Below are 16,403 nucleotides of genomic sequence, written 5' to 3'. Positions count from 1 at the left end.
GTAAAGCGACCTTTAAACTTTAAGACGTACAGCAGTAGCTCACAGAAAACAAATTGTAAGTGGCACAACATGCTTTCATTTTCATTTACAGTTTGATCTTTCCAGAATATTTAACAAAGGCCGTACATTAGCTCAGAGATTCCTCGATACATTCTGCTTCCAGCTAAGTGAGTTGAGGCATACATCAAATGAGACGCATAGTCTTTAACATCAAAGAGCCTGTGCCTTGTTCTTGGCAAAGACTCTGGTTGTAACCGGAAGAGGCGAAATGACACACAGTGGTCGTACCTCTTGCGTTTTGACACAAGCCGGGTGACCCCTGATGACCTTGGCAGGGTTCAAAGCTAAAGTCCTTTGCCCTCCAGCCTACGTGATGCATCTAGTGATACGACACTGTGACACAGACATCTTCAAACCCCCTAGCTTCTTTTGAAAGAGATATTAAAGCTCCTTTACTATTATTTCTACTGTTTTATTACAAAATAAGATCGATGCACACAAGGGCAGGAACGATATGCTTTCTTAACACTTGGTATAAATGTAAGAGGCTCATTCTGGGGTAACCAAAAACAACGTTACATACACTTGACCTTTAAACCTAAATTTAATAATAATAAGTCACGTTTCCAAAATCAATACACATCAATGTCAGTCAGTCTGATGTTTATCTTATAGGACAGTTTTAGACTGTTCTATGTGCCAACAATACAATAAATACAATCGGGTCATGTGGTAAATAAAGTGTTTTTTAGCTTTGCCTACTCAGGATTTAATGAGAAAATAAAATAAAATGCTGGGCCACAATGAAACGAGACTCTCAAAACATGGAAATGAAGAATGTCTTTTTGATAAACAGCTACTTTTAGGGGAGAAAACAATTTTGAGAACCAATTCCTATTATTTTTCCCCCCACCTCTTTTTACACCTTTCATGGTTTGAGAGGCATGAAATTGGGCTCACAGAGCTCCATAGAGGGTATCAGTTGAGTGAGGACAGAGAGCAAACATACAATGACATGCAGAGCGGTTGTGCCGGAGAATACCACGCACCTTGATGACTTCAAATAGTAAAGAAAGCCACAACAAAGCCCCTCTAAGACCTCACAACACAACACGCACACACACACGTGTGACGCAGACGCACGGCCCCTAGACTCAAAACACAAAACACTGACAGGTGGGGCCTCAAAATAATGCCTGCCCTTCCCGTGTCTCTTTTCCTCCCACCGACCCACCATCTAACCTCCCTCTGCTCCGCTCCACCCCTTGCCCCCCCCCCCTTTCAGAGAAGTAGTCTTTAGGCAGAGGAATGCGGTGGGGTTTTTTTTTTTGCGGGGCGTGCATGTCGCCTCATGCCCACCCCAGGGTTCTCACGACGTCCCGTCTTGTTTTTAGCCCTAATTAGTGGCTGCTGGCAGTTTGGAAACAGATGTTTAAAACCCTGCAAAAGATTTTAGACTTCAAACGTCGCGGCGGAAAGTAGAAAGAGATTCGCCCTTCCTTCCCTCCCTTCTCCTGCTCTGCCTCCACCAACATCTCTCCAGCAAAGCTGATTACAAAAATAACACTGTATTCTATGATGGAATAAGGAATTATCCCATCAAAAAAGAGGTGGCGATCCGCACATACGATGGTACGACATCAACAAATAGGTTAAGTCTGGGGCAAAAACACAAAATTCACTTGAGTGTGTAGAAGAAAGAGTGTTCAAGTATCATCATTGTAGTAAGAAACTCTTATTATTTGCTTAATATTCATGTTTCTAGTTAATATAAAAGGTAATTACTTTACAAAAGTGATGAGATTTCCATTTTGACTGATGCAAAAAGAATATTTTTCTTCTTTCACTATCATTGTTAGTTCCATAATTCAGGTAATTCACACTTAAGCTTTCCAATGTGTTGCTGCAGTGAACCAAAGCACACAAGTTAATAAAATGCCGTTTTAAAGGCTTGGCTACATGCTAAAGTGCCTGCTCATGACATGAAGATACTCCACCAAGGCAGTAAACTTCTCGGCCAAGTTTTTTTTTTTTTTCCCTGAGTGTTTTTCTCAATCGTTTAGAGAGCACACCTCAAAGCAAATGCTTGGCACGCTTTCTTGTGTTCTTGTGTTGCAGAGCTTCACGCTATGCCGAGGTTCTGTTGAATCCTGTCTGTTTGTCAGGCAAGTGGTGACAGTGCTGGCTGTGCAACAGTCAGCAGTCGTGTTACTGGCAAGCGTCCTGTAGTAATTACAATTTACCAGCACGGTCTAACTGCAGGGGAGTAAAAAGAGATGGTGTGGCTCTTATTAGGAAGGAAACGATACATTTCACAGCACAATGCTGACAAAACGTCGCAGACATTTGCTCCGACTCCCTAAATAATTGTTTAAGTGTTGTGTTCATGATGGCGCTTGTGTCTGTGGTAATTTGGAATTTGTCATCTTCACGATGTGGATGAATAACGGCGGGATGCGCGCCTGTGATCAGACTGTGCAGCCTTGGCTTTTAAAGGCCTAGTGTGTGATATTTAGAGGGGCGTATGGGCAGAAAGTGAATATTATACCAATAGATATGTAAACATGTATAACCTGAGTGTTTCCATCCAATTCCTCACACTGTTGACTGTGTCTCACGTACAGTATCGGCATGCTGCATTGATGATGCTGCCTCAGTGAGCTGCTGATACTAGCCACATCTTCTTCACTCACCTGTATTGTTAAATCAGGAGGAGGACAGGAACCAATGACACTGACAGTGTAATCACATGCTGCTGGAAGTGCAAACAATGGCAGTGTGGAAACACACACACACCCTCCGACACTGCTGTCTATGACCAGAGGCCTTTGTGGTCAAGAGCAGTTTTGTATGATGTGATAGTTTCTCCCTTTTCTTCTGTTTAAAAACTGCAAATCACTCTGTCCTTGCCGAGGGTTAGAAAATGACATTTATCTTGGCAAAAGGCAGATTCACTGGCGTCTGATGTGAGCAAGTGAAAATGCATGGAACTCACATGAAGCTCAGTGTCAAAGGAAAGGACCACTGACGACCTACTTTATCTGCACAAAGGCACATTTTTACTTCACTAGAGCACTGAACATACTTTAGAATTTATTTAAACCATAATGGATTGGAGCTGTGCACCCTCTGGCTTGACCCGAACTGGCAAATAGTGATCCCAGATCCCTTTTATGTCTAGCTCTGGAGATCCCATTCACCTTAATTCATTGACTCAGAAACCCACACGAAAAGCACAGTGTGTTTGATCATAAATAGCAACATTAGCGCGGGGTTAGTCCCGCGCTCTCCAGAGGCCAATTCATATCATCCGCGGTGTGCGGAGCATTCCTGAGTCCTGACAGTACAGAGGGCGGGCATTTGATGTGACCCACCACACACTGTGCACACGCCAACACATACATGTGCACTTGTGCACGCATACACACACACACACACACACAGTCTGGTCTCCATGACTTCAGAGGACATAACATTGACTTACATTCATTTCCTGTACACTCACTCTAACCTTAACCATAACTACTACTGGCCTAAACCTAACCTTAACCTAACCCTAATCATCCAACATATCTTCAATTTAAAATGACGTCATGGAGACTTGCTTTTTGTCTCCGTGAGGAAGACAAGTCCAGATTTAGGTCTCCACAACATGAGTAATACCTGCAACACACACACACACACACACACACATTATCCTCACAACTCTCTTTCTCTTTTACTCACATCCACGTTCACCTAAAAGTACACAGAGGAGAAGGCTTCACAGTAAAAGCTCAGCAGGTGGAAGTGCTTATGCTGGTAATAACATTTTATTAGAGTCTCTAAATGAGAGCTGTGGACATTGTGTGCAATTAACAGCGAGTAAATACTGCACATGTGCACACGCACATTCCACTGAAGTATAGTTCTTCACTGTGTACCGTAAATATGCATCTTCTCAGTAAATTGCATGTCATTGTGTTGGCGCGCGTGCCCGCGCGTTAGCCCGCGCGCCCGTAATTGTTCTTTTGAAGCAAGGCGTTTGATTTGTTTAAAGTGATGTCTGGGCTTAATGTGCGGCTGTGGGATTTGTTTGTGTGCTTTGATATCGCCGTGGCTCTCTGCGTGGCTTTAAAAGGTCCTGGAGCAGATTGTCTTTGAACTGACAAAACACAAGGCATCACGCAGACTAGCCTGCAGATTAGCGGCGAGAAGGGTCGCCCGTGGGACGCACAGACATCAGATTAGGACTTCCCCAAAGTGATTACGCACTTGGCCGACAATTAAAGACAACGAGGCAAACATAATAGGTAGTGCGGGGCAAATCCTGATGCAGCGTGTGAACTACTGTACGTCCACATGGTGCACATATACCAGTTTTACTTCCATTGTATTGCTTTTTTTTAACTATATATGTGGATAATAGCGATTGGAAAGTATTTCAAATTCATTAACAGACTAATCTAGACTTCCCATCTTGTGTGCGATTTGCCTACGGGGATGAGATCATACACTATACACACACACACACACACAATACATTTTATATGGCGTGGGATTCATAAAAAAGGTGTAACAAGCACAGACAGGCAAACTTGTCAATCCCTCATTGGCTATTTCTCCTCTCCATTTTGTGTTGTAAATGTCATACCACAGGACCTTCCCTCCTGACAAAAAGAAAAAGGGAAAAAAAAGAAATCCTGTAAGTCATTATCAACTTATTCATAAGCACTCAGTCAGTGAGTATGATATTTGGTCAGGGTGACAAAACAAGTGTGGTAACTAACTCTAGTCCTTGAATCGCAGTTGTTTTTTTTTATTATTATTATGACACGGCTGCACCACCCATTTGAATGCAACAAAGAAAAAGAGAATACATCATTGCGCTTGTATGGTTTCGATTTAACCGTACTATTTGGAAATCGCCATAGTAACGAGACAATGCGTTAAACACTTTTGTTTGAAAAGAGAATACAGAATTAACAACCTGCTAACCAGTAGTGGTTGTTGGCATGCACGGAAACAAACACAAATCGGGAGAGTCGGCGAGACGGTCAGCCAAACACACATCACTTGAATTTTGTCCAACGCACCAACTGCAATAACAAACGCTCTGATCTTGAGTTTATTTCACAACTCCTCTTCATTGCACAGTAGTCTGCTCTGCTCGACACCAACATGTTGCACTTATCCCCAGTCTACTGTATTATGTAGCCTGCAGTCCTAATCTGCCACCAACATGTCGTATTTGATCTCCGTCTGGGGCTCTTTTATAGACGCCTCTGTCTCACTCTCTAAGCCAATTAAAAACACACCAGATGTTTGTCTCCAAACTGTGGTCCACCAGTGACTTTGAAGCAGTTGCATCTCTTTAGTGTGTGTGTGCAGTGCGAGCCATAGTGTCAATCATGAGTCATGGAACTGCCAATATAAGCAGGTCATTTTTTTATCCAGTAACCCAAGTTTTAATAATCCTTATTATGATTAAACCGCAAGAACACTGCGATCGTCCGCTGCTGGTTTATTGGAGGTTCCCCACAACAGCCAAAAAAACAAAAAAATTGGGGATGCCGCCTTTGTAACTTACAGCCCTAAACTTTGGAACACACTACGCTCAGACATCAGGGAAACCAGCTCACTAGATATTTTCTCTTTGCTCTATCCTTCAACTAGCTCCTTTTTTTTTAATTCCACCCTGTGTTGTGTTTTATTTGCATTTCTGGTTTATTTTAAAGTGAAAACAGGGTTCAAACCTCTTGACTCGAGCCTTATTTCATTCCACCCTGTGTTGTATTTTACAGTTTTATTTGCATCTTTTGTTTTCAAAGTTAAAACAGTTTTGTTTTTTTTTGCTTTTTGACTGTAGACTGTTCATTCCACCCGTGCTATTGTTGTATTTGCTTTTTAAATGTCATTTGCCTTTTATCACAAAGCACTTTGAGCTGCGATGCTTGTATGAAAGGTGCTATACAAACACATTTTATTATTATAATTATCATGTGTATCATCTAAAAACCACCAAGTCTATATTTTCTGTGCAGCACTCTGTAAATGTAGGTTTCAACAGCATCTCAGCGCACATAAGTCACATAAATCAAATTTATATCTGAGTTTTATTGATCTGATTACAATCTCACGTAGATAATAGCAGCAGGATATCTCGACTAGCCTCGACAGAGCACTACACCCACAGGTGATTTGTACATAATAACTTCATGCAAAATGCGTACACACAAACACACACACACACACACACAATCTTGTGCTACATTCTCAGTGAGGACAATGCATTCCCTAATCCTAATCCCAAAATGTCCTCACAAATATTGGTTTGAATCATAATTGGTCGTCACTGTCTTTTACAGACATCATCACACACACACACACACACACACACACTGGATCCGTGTAAGAGTATACTCTTAATATGATAGTCCCAATAAAAGCACAACTTCCCGGTGTGAGTATCATTGTGCATCGGGCAGAACACACAAGACGAATGCTTGCTCACATGCACACACACGCAATCACACACACTTGAGAATCAAAAACTGGAGGGACAGCAAAGAGATAATCCACAGATCATCTCCTCCTCCTGTCATCCCTTTTCCACACTCCTTTTCCTCTGCCCTTCTATCTGCTCCCTTTCAACGTACGCCCACCCCCCCTCCAACCACCAGCTCCAGCATCCAGCCCCCAGCTCCATCAGTCCTGCACGTCCTTCGGGCTAAATCTCAAGATCTACAACGGGGGTAACAATAAATCACATGCGTCACTTTTCTTCCTTTTTTTTTTCTCCACAGTAGTCAAGACAGATCCCGTAAACACAGACAGAGACAGACACACAACATTCTTCTGTGTTTTCTCTCTCGTCTTTATCACACACACACACACACACACACACACACACCTGCCTCACAGAGCACAGGTGTGACCGATCACAAGAAATCAAGAATATTACAAACTTTCATCTAATTATTTATCTATATCCAGTGTGATAAGGATTTGTCTTTGAAGAGTTTTACATTTGTACAGACCGGTTATGTTTCTCCTTCTGTTTTACCCTCTATTTAAACCTTTGTCATTCAATATTAAATTCAAAAACGTTGCTTTTCATTATGTCACCCCCCCCCCTGCGTTTTTAGTACTTTTAGTACAAAATGTTCTTTACTGGTGTTTCCCCTGTCTCCTTTGTTAGATAGATCAGCACTTCACATATCACACTGACAGACCACTTCTTATAGCAAGAGCAGACAGCTTCCCTATTTCCCATATAACCAGTTAAGGGTCTGGATTATACCTGTTTGCCTTTCAACTACACGTCAAAGGGAATATCTGACATCCTTCCTCCACACATGTTCACTCAGAGATAATGGGCTACTCCTCACCTGGAGTTATGTTCTTTTGTAATATTCTTAGAACAAAAAGCTCTACCAGGTTAGAATGATATAATTCCACCCTAAAGCAGAGCTCATACATGCTCTTGCTTTAATGTTGAATTGGCAGCGGTGTGCTACTTTAATTTGACTGCTATTCACATCTGAGCAAATGGGTCTTTTCAGTTGGACTTAAGTTGAGTAGCAACAAGTTACAAACCTGAGGCTGAGAAAATAAATCAAATGTCTAAAATGAAGCATTATCATTTTTGGCAACACATAATGAATAACGTTGGAGACCTGTGGTAAAAAAAAAACAACAAAAAGAAACATTTTGCCAAGGCCCAACCCTGGTTTGCTATGCTTATAAGCTTTATGAAGCTTTGTGTTTTGGCACAGCTCATTTGGACTTCACACATTGTCAGACAAGTGTGACTCCTTTTATTTCTTTTTTTATGTTATTGCCTTTCATTTCTAGCCAGCAACTTTTAACTTCCCGTTTCAATCCATTGCTAGTTAGCGGCTAATTAAATTCCTTGATCCACCCAACTTATCCAAAATGTATTGGCCAAAATTTAATGGTTTTTTTTTCTTGGCTTGCGTCCTATCCCTCCACAAAGTTTCACCAAAGTCAGTTTTGCAGGTCTGGTTCTCTATGGAGCTCCCCCTGCAGTTTCGGTGTACGTATTTTTTTTTTACGACACCACTGTAAACACCCATCCGTCCATCGTCTACCACTTTATCCTCACTAACTCGCTGACTCCTGGCCATTTATTTTCAACAGAGTCCAGATCAAGTGTTGGAGCCACGTCCACACCAGTCAGCATTCATTTTTCATGCTTCTCGCCGCGCAAAAAAAGGCGGTCAGAGCGTTGTTTTCTCTGCTTCTATTTTCCCGGCTCTGCCATAATGAACGTCTAAAGTAACGATACTGCGGCCTTGAGTTTATAGCCGGGACCTGGCTAGAGTGTAGTACATAGTACCCTGAAGCCATTTGTGTTTCTCACGAGACCCGAGACTTTGCGAAATTCTCCTCATTCAAAGGATTCTGGGTCGGCAGCCCTCATCTTGCAAGGCTTCTTTCCCTAAAACAGAAGGTAGAGGGGAGTGGAGAGAGAACAAGCCATTTAACCATCACAATGGCTCCCATCAGCAAATAAATCCTTGCATAGTTTCCTAAATCACAAACAAACCAACAGACCGACACTAGTGAAAACACAACGTCCTGAGCAAGGATAATGAAGAACATTTGGACATCTAAGTGGTGATAAGTGGGGAGCTCGTTAGGTCGTTTACTCGTACACGCAAACGCTGTCATTGTACATTAGAACAGCCAAACACATTCCTTGAACATTCCTTTTTTACATGTTTCATACTTTTGCTTTTGTAAAATGGAAAAAACAGACTCCTTCCAAACTCTTCAAAACGTGGAGACTTTCTTATAACTCCAGCCGCGGAGAAATCCAAGCCTTGTCAGACCCACCATGCCGAGCGACGCGCGGGTGCCAAACTAAGACTGGACAACTGCTGTTTGGAGGAGGAATTTAGCGAATGGTGAATTAAATTATGGTGCATTCAGAACATTAGGTATGGAAGCCAGATGTGCTGTGTACTACTGGAAAGATTGTTTTATGGGATCACTGTTTGTTAAGAACATGCTATACTGTGATGCACATTTCCCCCATTTCCCAGAATATGTAGAACTTTTTTTTTGTTATCATTTATTTGAGAAGAAATCACATATTTTTCAGGCTGTTTTTGTAGTTTTACTGTCCCTTAAAACCCTTATCCTGTTGTGAAAGTACCATCAAACAGTAGCAATGTGGATGCAATTATGACTGTTAGGTCAGTGTGACTCCTTAAGGTTTAGGTTAGAGCGTTTTATGATTACAGACTTTGCTGTGTGTTTAAGGCCAGTACGTTTGTGATTCTGGGGTTGCCTCTGTCTTTAAAAACTCGGCCGAATGCTGCGATCTGAACTCAAGAGTGCAAGTGCTGCTTGAGCTATTATTGTGTTGTTGACTATTAAGTCGTACGGCCTCTATCTCCTCACCACTGATCACGGTTTCTTTCAACTTTCTTCTCAGTGACAGAGAGAGATGTTCTTTTCACTCACTAACATGCAAAATATGTTTTATTTTTTTAGGTTTGTGCACCATTGTAATAAAATACCATGTGAATGATTTAAATCCACACCATCACTTCTTCTGATCAGTGACCGCAGCATAGGAATGTGTATGAACTAAGTTACAAAGACTTTATAAATGTGTCTATATATGTAAGAGAGCTATATTTGCACAAGTGCACTGGCACGTCTTTCAGTTTTGAGCTGAGTATTGCTCGACTAATTAGTAGCAGCTCTTGGTGGATGCATCATAATCTTCCAGCTCCACATGACTTGCAACAGCAACCCGATTTTTTGCAAAGCATCACTGATCCTTGTTAACGTTGGCTCTGTTGCAAACAGGAGTTTGTTTTTATTCTTCCTCTTTTTCTTTTTCTTTTTCTTTTGCCGTGCTTTTTTACATGTTCATTCCAAACAGATGAGTCAAGTATAGCTCCATTTATCACACTTTCATTCTCTCACCCACCTCTTCGTTCATTCATGCCCCATGACCGGGTTGGAACTGTACAGTCTGGAAACGGAGCCTCATGGTACACAAACCAAAGCGCGGCACTAAGTAGTACAGTCTTAAACAGCCTGGTCTTGTCCCTGTGAGAAAGGCGGGGTCACACAAAGGATCAGAAAAGTGAAGCATGTGATTTTTGGCATCAGTCCATTCAAAGTGTAGATGACAGATCTCTCACATCTCTAATTGTTTTCCAGCTATTACCATCACACCACATACCAGTTTTCCTGCCATCTCTGTCTCATTCTAATAATCTCTGTGTTACGGTGCAGATTACCATTATTGCTAGCACATGCATGGAATGTATATATAGGGGCGAAAGCAGTGGCAGCGGCAGCACAGAAGCAGCATGAAGCTCCTGTCACTAGTCTGGGTGGCCCCCGTTTCCTGTTGGTAATTCAATCTTAAAGTTTAGAATGGGTGATGACTGATAAATACACACACAAATGTACATGCTTATAGTAGACGCATGCATGCATAGCCTTGAGGAACATTACAGGACAGGATTTATGTGATGGTCGTGTGTGTGTGTGTGTGTGTGTGTGCCACTGACAGAGAGTGGGTAGGTCCTGAAGTGGTAGTCATGCTCTAACAGGATACTTTGTGTTTGTGCTTGCACACGTATTCAGATGTTCAGGAGACATCAATACACATTCTTTTGACCTTGCGAGTTTTAGCATTTTCTGATTTGGACCGACATGTATGTGAAAATGGCTTTATTCATTCATTCATTCATTCATTCATTCATTCATTCATTCATTCATTCATTCATTCTGTTTCCTGGTAAGACAATAAAAACAAAAAAAGAAAACTCTGCAGTTTTGTGCATGCATGCAGTTCCAATATCCAGAATTCAACCATTGCAGTGGAAATATGTAAATACTGTTATGCTCCGGTGCCTCTGTGCCACCACATGTGGGCTAAACCTGGAGTCATAGCCCACTGCCAAAATATGAATAATGACAAACACATCTGTTTGGATAATACCTGCATCCATCTGCGTTATTTGATATCAGTATGTTTGACAACCGGCTCAGACCTGGACCACCTGGTTTTTTTTTTAAATATGGGACCTTTTACCTGCAGGGCATTATGTTTCTTTTCGTTTACAGTGAAACGGTCATTGCACAGAAGAATAAACAAATGAAAAGCTGTGAGGTAAAAGCTGGCACATGAAATACGAGATGCAACATGCAACAGCACACTGTACTAAAAACTGATTTATGCTGTTGATGCTATTATTATTATTCTGCCTCTGTTTGGTCTTGGTGAACAGAAACAATGTATGCTGCGTCCTTCGTGTGGAGATGAAAGTGTTGTGTGAACAGACATTTGTTCATATTTAAAAGTAACACTTTGCAGCTTGAAAACTTCAAATGCAACCAGTGACCAAGAAAGTTATTAATCCTCCTCCTTTTCTTCCCTCCCTCCTTCTTTCCTCTGCTCATTTCCTCACACCATCCCACTCTTTCCTTTTGTCTGTCTCCACCATCTGTGTTTCGCAGGTGGTTCTTGACCACATGAGAAGGAAATGCAAGTGCCACGGGACGTCGGGCAGCTGCCAGCTGAAGACCTGCTGGCAAGTCACCCCCGAATTCCGTGTCGTGGGCTCAATCCTCAAAGAGCGCTTCCACATCGCCACACTTATCAAAGCTCACAACCGGAACACCGGACAGCTCGACCATTCCCACCACAACAACCACCACAACCATCACAGCCACCACACCACCACCACCACCACCACCACCATCATCAGAACAACCACCATCACCACCACCACACACACCGGCGGCGGCCAAGCATCAACGAGCTGGTCTACTTTGAAAAGTCTCCAGACTTCTGCGAACGGGACCTGGGGTCGGACTCGGCCGGCACACAGGGCCGCATCTGCAACAAGACCAGCCCTGGCATGGACAACTGTGAGAGTCTGTGCTGTGGCAGAGGACACAACATCCTGCAGCAGACGCGGAGTGAACGCTGCAACTGCAAGTTCCACTGGTGCTGCTATGTGGTCTGCGAAGAGTGCCGGATAACAGAGTGGGTCAGTGTCTGTAAATGAAGAAACACACGTCAAAAAGACTACATCAAGAAAACAAAGACAAAGAGACGTTAGACATCACAGACTATTCATTCGAAAGGGGAATATGACTATGATAATAATATGTACCCCCGTTCATTTTTTTGCGGTGGACTGCTGTTTTCCTAAAGAGCGAGGACAGTTTGTGTGTGTGTGTGTGTGTGTGCGTGTGTGTGAAGCAGCTGAGCCAGCAGAGAGACGTGCATCTCGGTAAAGAGTGTGCACAGTATGCAGCATTTTGGTCGAAAGCTGCCACAACTCAGAGAGACTGCATGTTTGCTGCTGTTCTCCTGAGATTAAGGAACATAGTCATATCAGATAAATATCTGACAAACGCCAAACATAAGATCCGAGCTCTGGGAAGAACAAACTGCTGCTGTTTCATCGACGCATGTTGACCGACATTCAGCTGCGTGAGGGTACAAGTGAGAGAAGAGGAAGTCGGGAGGGCGAGGAGTAGATTGCATGCATAAAGAAAACAATAATAATGCTTCATAGCACCAGGGATATATAAGGTGGGAAGACTGTATCCTATGACACTTAAATAATAATGATGTTTTTAACCAGATCACAATTTATGCAGTAGTTCTTTATGGCAACGTACAGCATAAACACAGTCATGTCACATGACATGTGCCGTCTCTATCTGTTACATACAGGGACAAGTGTAGTCCGTCCTTTTCACACATCAGGATTCACAATGCACGGGATTGTGATGGAGCACCAGCACATTTGGAGCACTTAAGAATTTCCTGCCTGTTACTTTGTTAAGCAGGTGTCACGTTAGTGATAGTTTGGCTCAGGATAGCGATAATTCCAAAAAAATCAGTGGCATCGCTTTATAATAATGTTCAAATCGTGGCTCAGGGCATTCCAGCTGTTTGTGGAGTTCGATTTTTAAGAAGCGGACAACACTTGATGAGTTGAGCAAACAAAAATGAACCACAAACTCAAAACAGCAAGTAAAATATCAGTTTAATCATTCAAAAATATTATATTTTATTTGTTTGAAAATAGGCTTTATGTTTGCGTCGAAGTTTGTTGTTCCCCAAGTTTTCCCAAAGAACAAATCAGGGAGTGCAAACAAAAGGAAAGTGTATTTTCAAACAAATAGAATACAATATTTTTAAATGATTAAATCGATATTGTATTGTGTATTTGTTTGATTTTGGGGTTTATTTTTGTTTGCTCGATTCATAAAGTGTTGCTTGCTTCGTGAAAATCTAATTCCATAGCTGTTTAAGTTAGGTTTGAATTAAAGGGGGGGGACATTTCTTTTTTTTTTTTTTTAAATAAATTGTGACCACTGTGAAATCTCTGATTGTTGCTGCCACTTTGTGCATCTCATCCTTTTCCTGTTCTAAAATAAAATGATGGTTGTTAAAATAAAATAAAACACACTCGCACCAGACTTCATACATCAGACAAAAAAAAAAAAATCACCGTTTGCAAACATGAGCACGTAAGCTTGTACATGTTTTCTCCCCAAAAAACACCAAACTCAGATGTCCTGCATCAACAGTGTCCAAAATGTACCGTGCGTACACTGTGTCTGTGTGTGGTGTGTCATGAGTGCACAGAAGACCTTAATATAACAGTTGTACTTTTGTTTTTTTGTTGTTGTTTTTTTATCTTCAGCATGATCTGAACAGCATTGTAAATAAATAAAACATATTAATGCTGCACCACTAACAATACACACACGTATAAAGTGTCTAAGGAAACTGAGTGCACATGGACAGGCTTCAGTTCATCACACTATAAACATTCAAAGCGTTTACTGTTTTGTGATGCAATGTGTGTAATATACTGTAATATACACTCACCTCCTTCATACGTCAATGTGTACAACGGAGGTATTTTGAAGATGACTTCAAAGTATGTTGAGAAAAAAAAAAAAGTTGATGTGGATTTATCTGCCTGTGCACATTGTGAAGATCATATTTGATCTCAGTTAAGTTGTATGAGTGAGGCTCCTTATCAGACAGTGTAATTTATTTTAAGCAAATATTATGTTTAAGTGTTAAAAGCTGAGGGGGAAACAAAGTCTGGGATTAGGCTTTCAGTGCAAAAGATTATTGTGGTTCTGATAAGTAGTTTGCACACACAGAACTGTGTCCAGGAAAACTCTGGGAAAATATCTATTATACATTTGTTTTGTTTTTTTTCACGTCATAAATGTAATGTATGTATGTTTTCATTTTTTTTTTTAATGTTTTAATATGGTTATTATCTAAGTTATTTTATTTTTGTGGATAAATTAATATTTGTAAGACAAAAAGAAAGAGCATAATATTGAAAGGGGCTTTAATGTGATGAATAATAAAATATGTGAAAAGAGTGTGTTTGGTAAGAGAATGGATTTTTGCTTGATGTGCATAATGATGAGGAATTCCTTAGTCACGTCTGCCAGTGATGGCATGTTTTCGGTTTGCGCGTTTGACTTTTACTCAGAAACTATGGAACTGATTTGCATGAAATGTTGTGGAAGTCCGGGGAATCCAAGCGTGAAGCAAAGGGGAATGGATACAGGATTTTTTTGTCTCACTGTGGAGCATTTACAGAAAAGACAGTTTCTGGTTCACATCCCGGTTTGGATCCCATGTTCTCCCCAAGTGTGCATTGTTTTTCTCTGGTTCCTCTCTCTAACACTTTAAATGGACCATAGGTGTTCATTTATGAGTGAATGTTTGCACTGCGATGGACTATCCAGGATGTACTCTGCCTTTTGCCCTATGTCAGGTGGGATTGTCTCCGGAGGCCCCCACGACCCTCATATGGAGGATAAAGTGGAAAACAATCAGTGTGTTTACACGCATGTTAAAAGTCCAATTTTAGTTGAACTTAAAATAATACATTTTTTTAAATGTCATGTAAACACATTAGTCTGACTAAAACAGAGCTAGTCTTAGTCGGACTAACATACCTGGATAATGGATAATTCATAGTCCGATTACTACTTACGAATATGCTTAGTCGCACTGTACTTTTCCCCGGCCTTTACCTGGAAGTAGAAGGAGACGACATATAGACTGTAGCATGTACATACAAGGACTCGACGTACCTTTGAGTGAATGATACAGGATCTTTTTTCTGTTTAACTTTGCAAGATAGGCCGTTTGGAAACATTTTTGTTAACGTTTGTTGTCTCGTCTTAAACCCCAGCTGTAATCTGCTGACCACAATCTATTATTCATGTTCTAATCACAGCCTCTCTCACACCAAGGCAGTCAAGTTACACTCCTAACTCGTCCATTTCTTGCAACACCAATGCTGCCTCACACTGCTGCAAAGATTTATCACCACCATTATTCAGTGTCTTGCTTGGGCTCACTTATACCCGGAGCAGAATTTATGCCTTCTTAAACAAAGAAACCCAGCATAATGTGGATGTAGTCTGGACATTCTAGCTCAGTGACAGCTGTCAAACTGTGCAACTATTTAATGTTTTTTATCTGACAAAAAGTTTATCACTGACAGCCATAAAATACTTATTAACATGATTATGATGTTTGCATGTGATCAAAAATACATGGAAAGTTTCAACACAGTTGGCGAGAACACTTTAACTGTTGGTATATTTATAGTTATGGTACTTTAGAGGTCATTGACCCCTCATTTCATTCTAGATCATTAACAGTTGTAGAACAGCCCTCCAACAAATCAGAGCGATAATTTATCGACAAGACAACTGCCAATCTAAGTTCCAGGGTTTTTGGAAAACAGATCCCATAGTGCTTTGGGGGATGTTTAAAAACAAGTGAAAAGTTGCCAAGAATGTAAACTGTGTTTCAACTTGAGCCTCATTTCTTTAATCCCTATTTCTTTAAATGTTGGCTGAATTAGCTTTTTGCAGGGTTTTTATCCGGAGTGCACGATAGAGACGACAATAATTGAATTAATTTGATGCAAAGCGTTCGCTTCATAATTGTGATAATTCTCACGATAAGCTTTCGGTAGATTTATGGACGTTTGACATGAGAGATAATGATATCCACGGTGTAAGTCAGACTGCAAATCTGTGTGTCATGTCTGCATGTCATGAGTTATAATTGAAAAATGACAGATTTTTGACGAGCAACTTGCACAAGTCACCTCACGCACCTCCTCTGTGCCTCACCTGTCTCCCGACATGACTCCCTCTTACGAGTTGCACTCCTTCTTGGGCAAGTGCTCTTCAAAGTTTGAAAAACTTGGCCTGACAATTTTGCCCTGACCTGACTAATGACTAATGACTAATAAATCTTTGAAACACCTTAGCCTCAGTTTGTAATGAGATTCTCTGGATATCCAAAGTTTAGAAAACTGCTCTGGAACCATAGCAAATCACATAAACAT

At 41.1% G+C, this 16,403-nt stretch overlaps 1 protein-coding gene across 1 annotated transcript; it reads left to right on the top strand.

Moving 5' to 3' along the window:
- The first annotated feature begins 11,309 nt into the window (after nt 1-11,309).
- On the top strand, nt 11,310-13,182 carry wnt10a (wingless-type MMTV integration site family, member 10a). Its single transcript, XM_044019132.1, is given in 2 exon segments — nt 11,310-11,710; nt 11,713-13,182. Coding segments are annotated over 2 exon segments (681 nt in total). The 5' UTR covers nt 11,310-11,364; the 3' UTR covers nt 12,048-13,182.
- The last annotated feature ends 3,221 nt before the right edge of the window (nt 13,183-16,403 follow it).

Source organism: Solea senegalensis, linkage group LG2 (genome assembly GCF_019176455.1).
Source record: "Solea senegalensis isolate Sse05_10M linkage group LG2, IFAPA_SoseM_1, whole genome shotgun sequence".
Lineage (NCBI taxonomy): Eukaryota > Metazoa > Chordata > Actinopteri > Pleuronectiformes > Soleidae > Solea > Solea senegalensis.
Note: the sequence above shows the minus strand (reverse complement) of the source record. Positions and strands in the feature narration are given on the sequence as shown.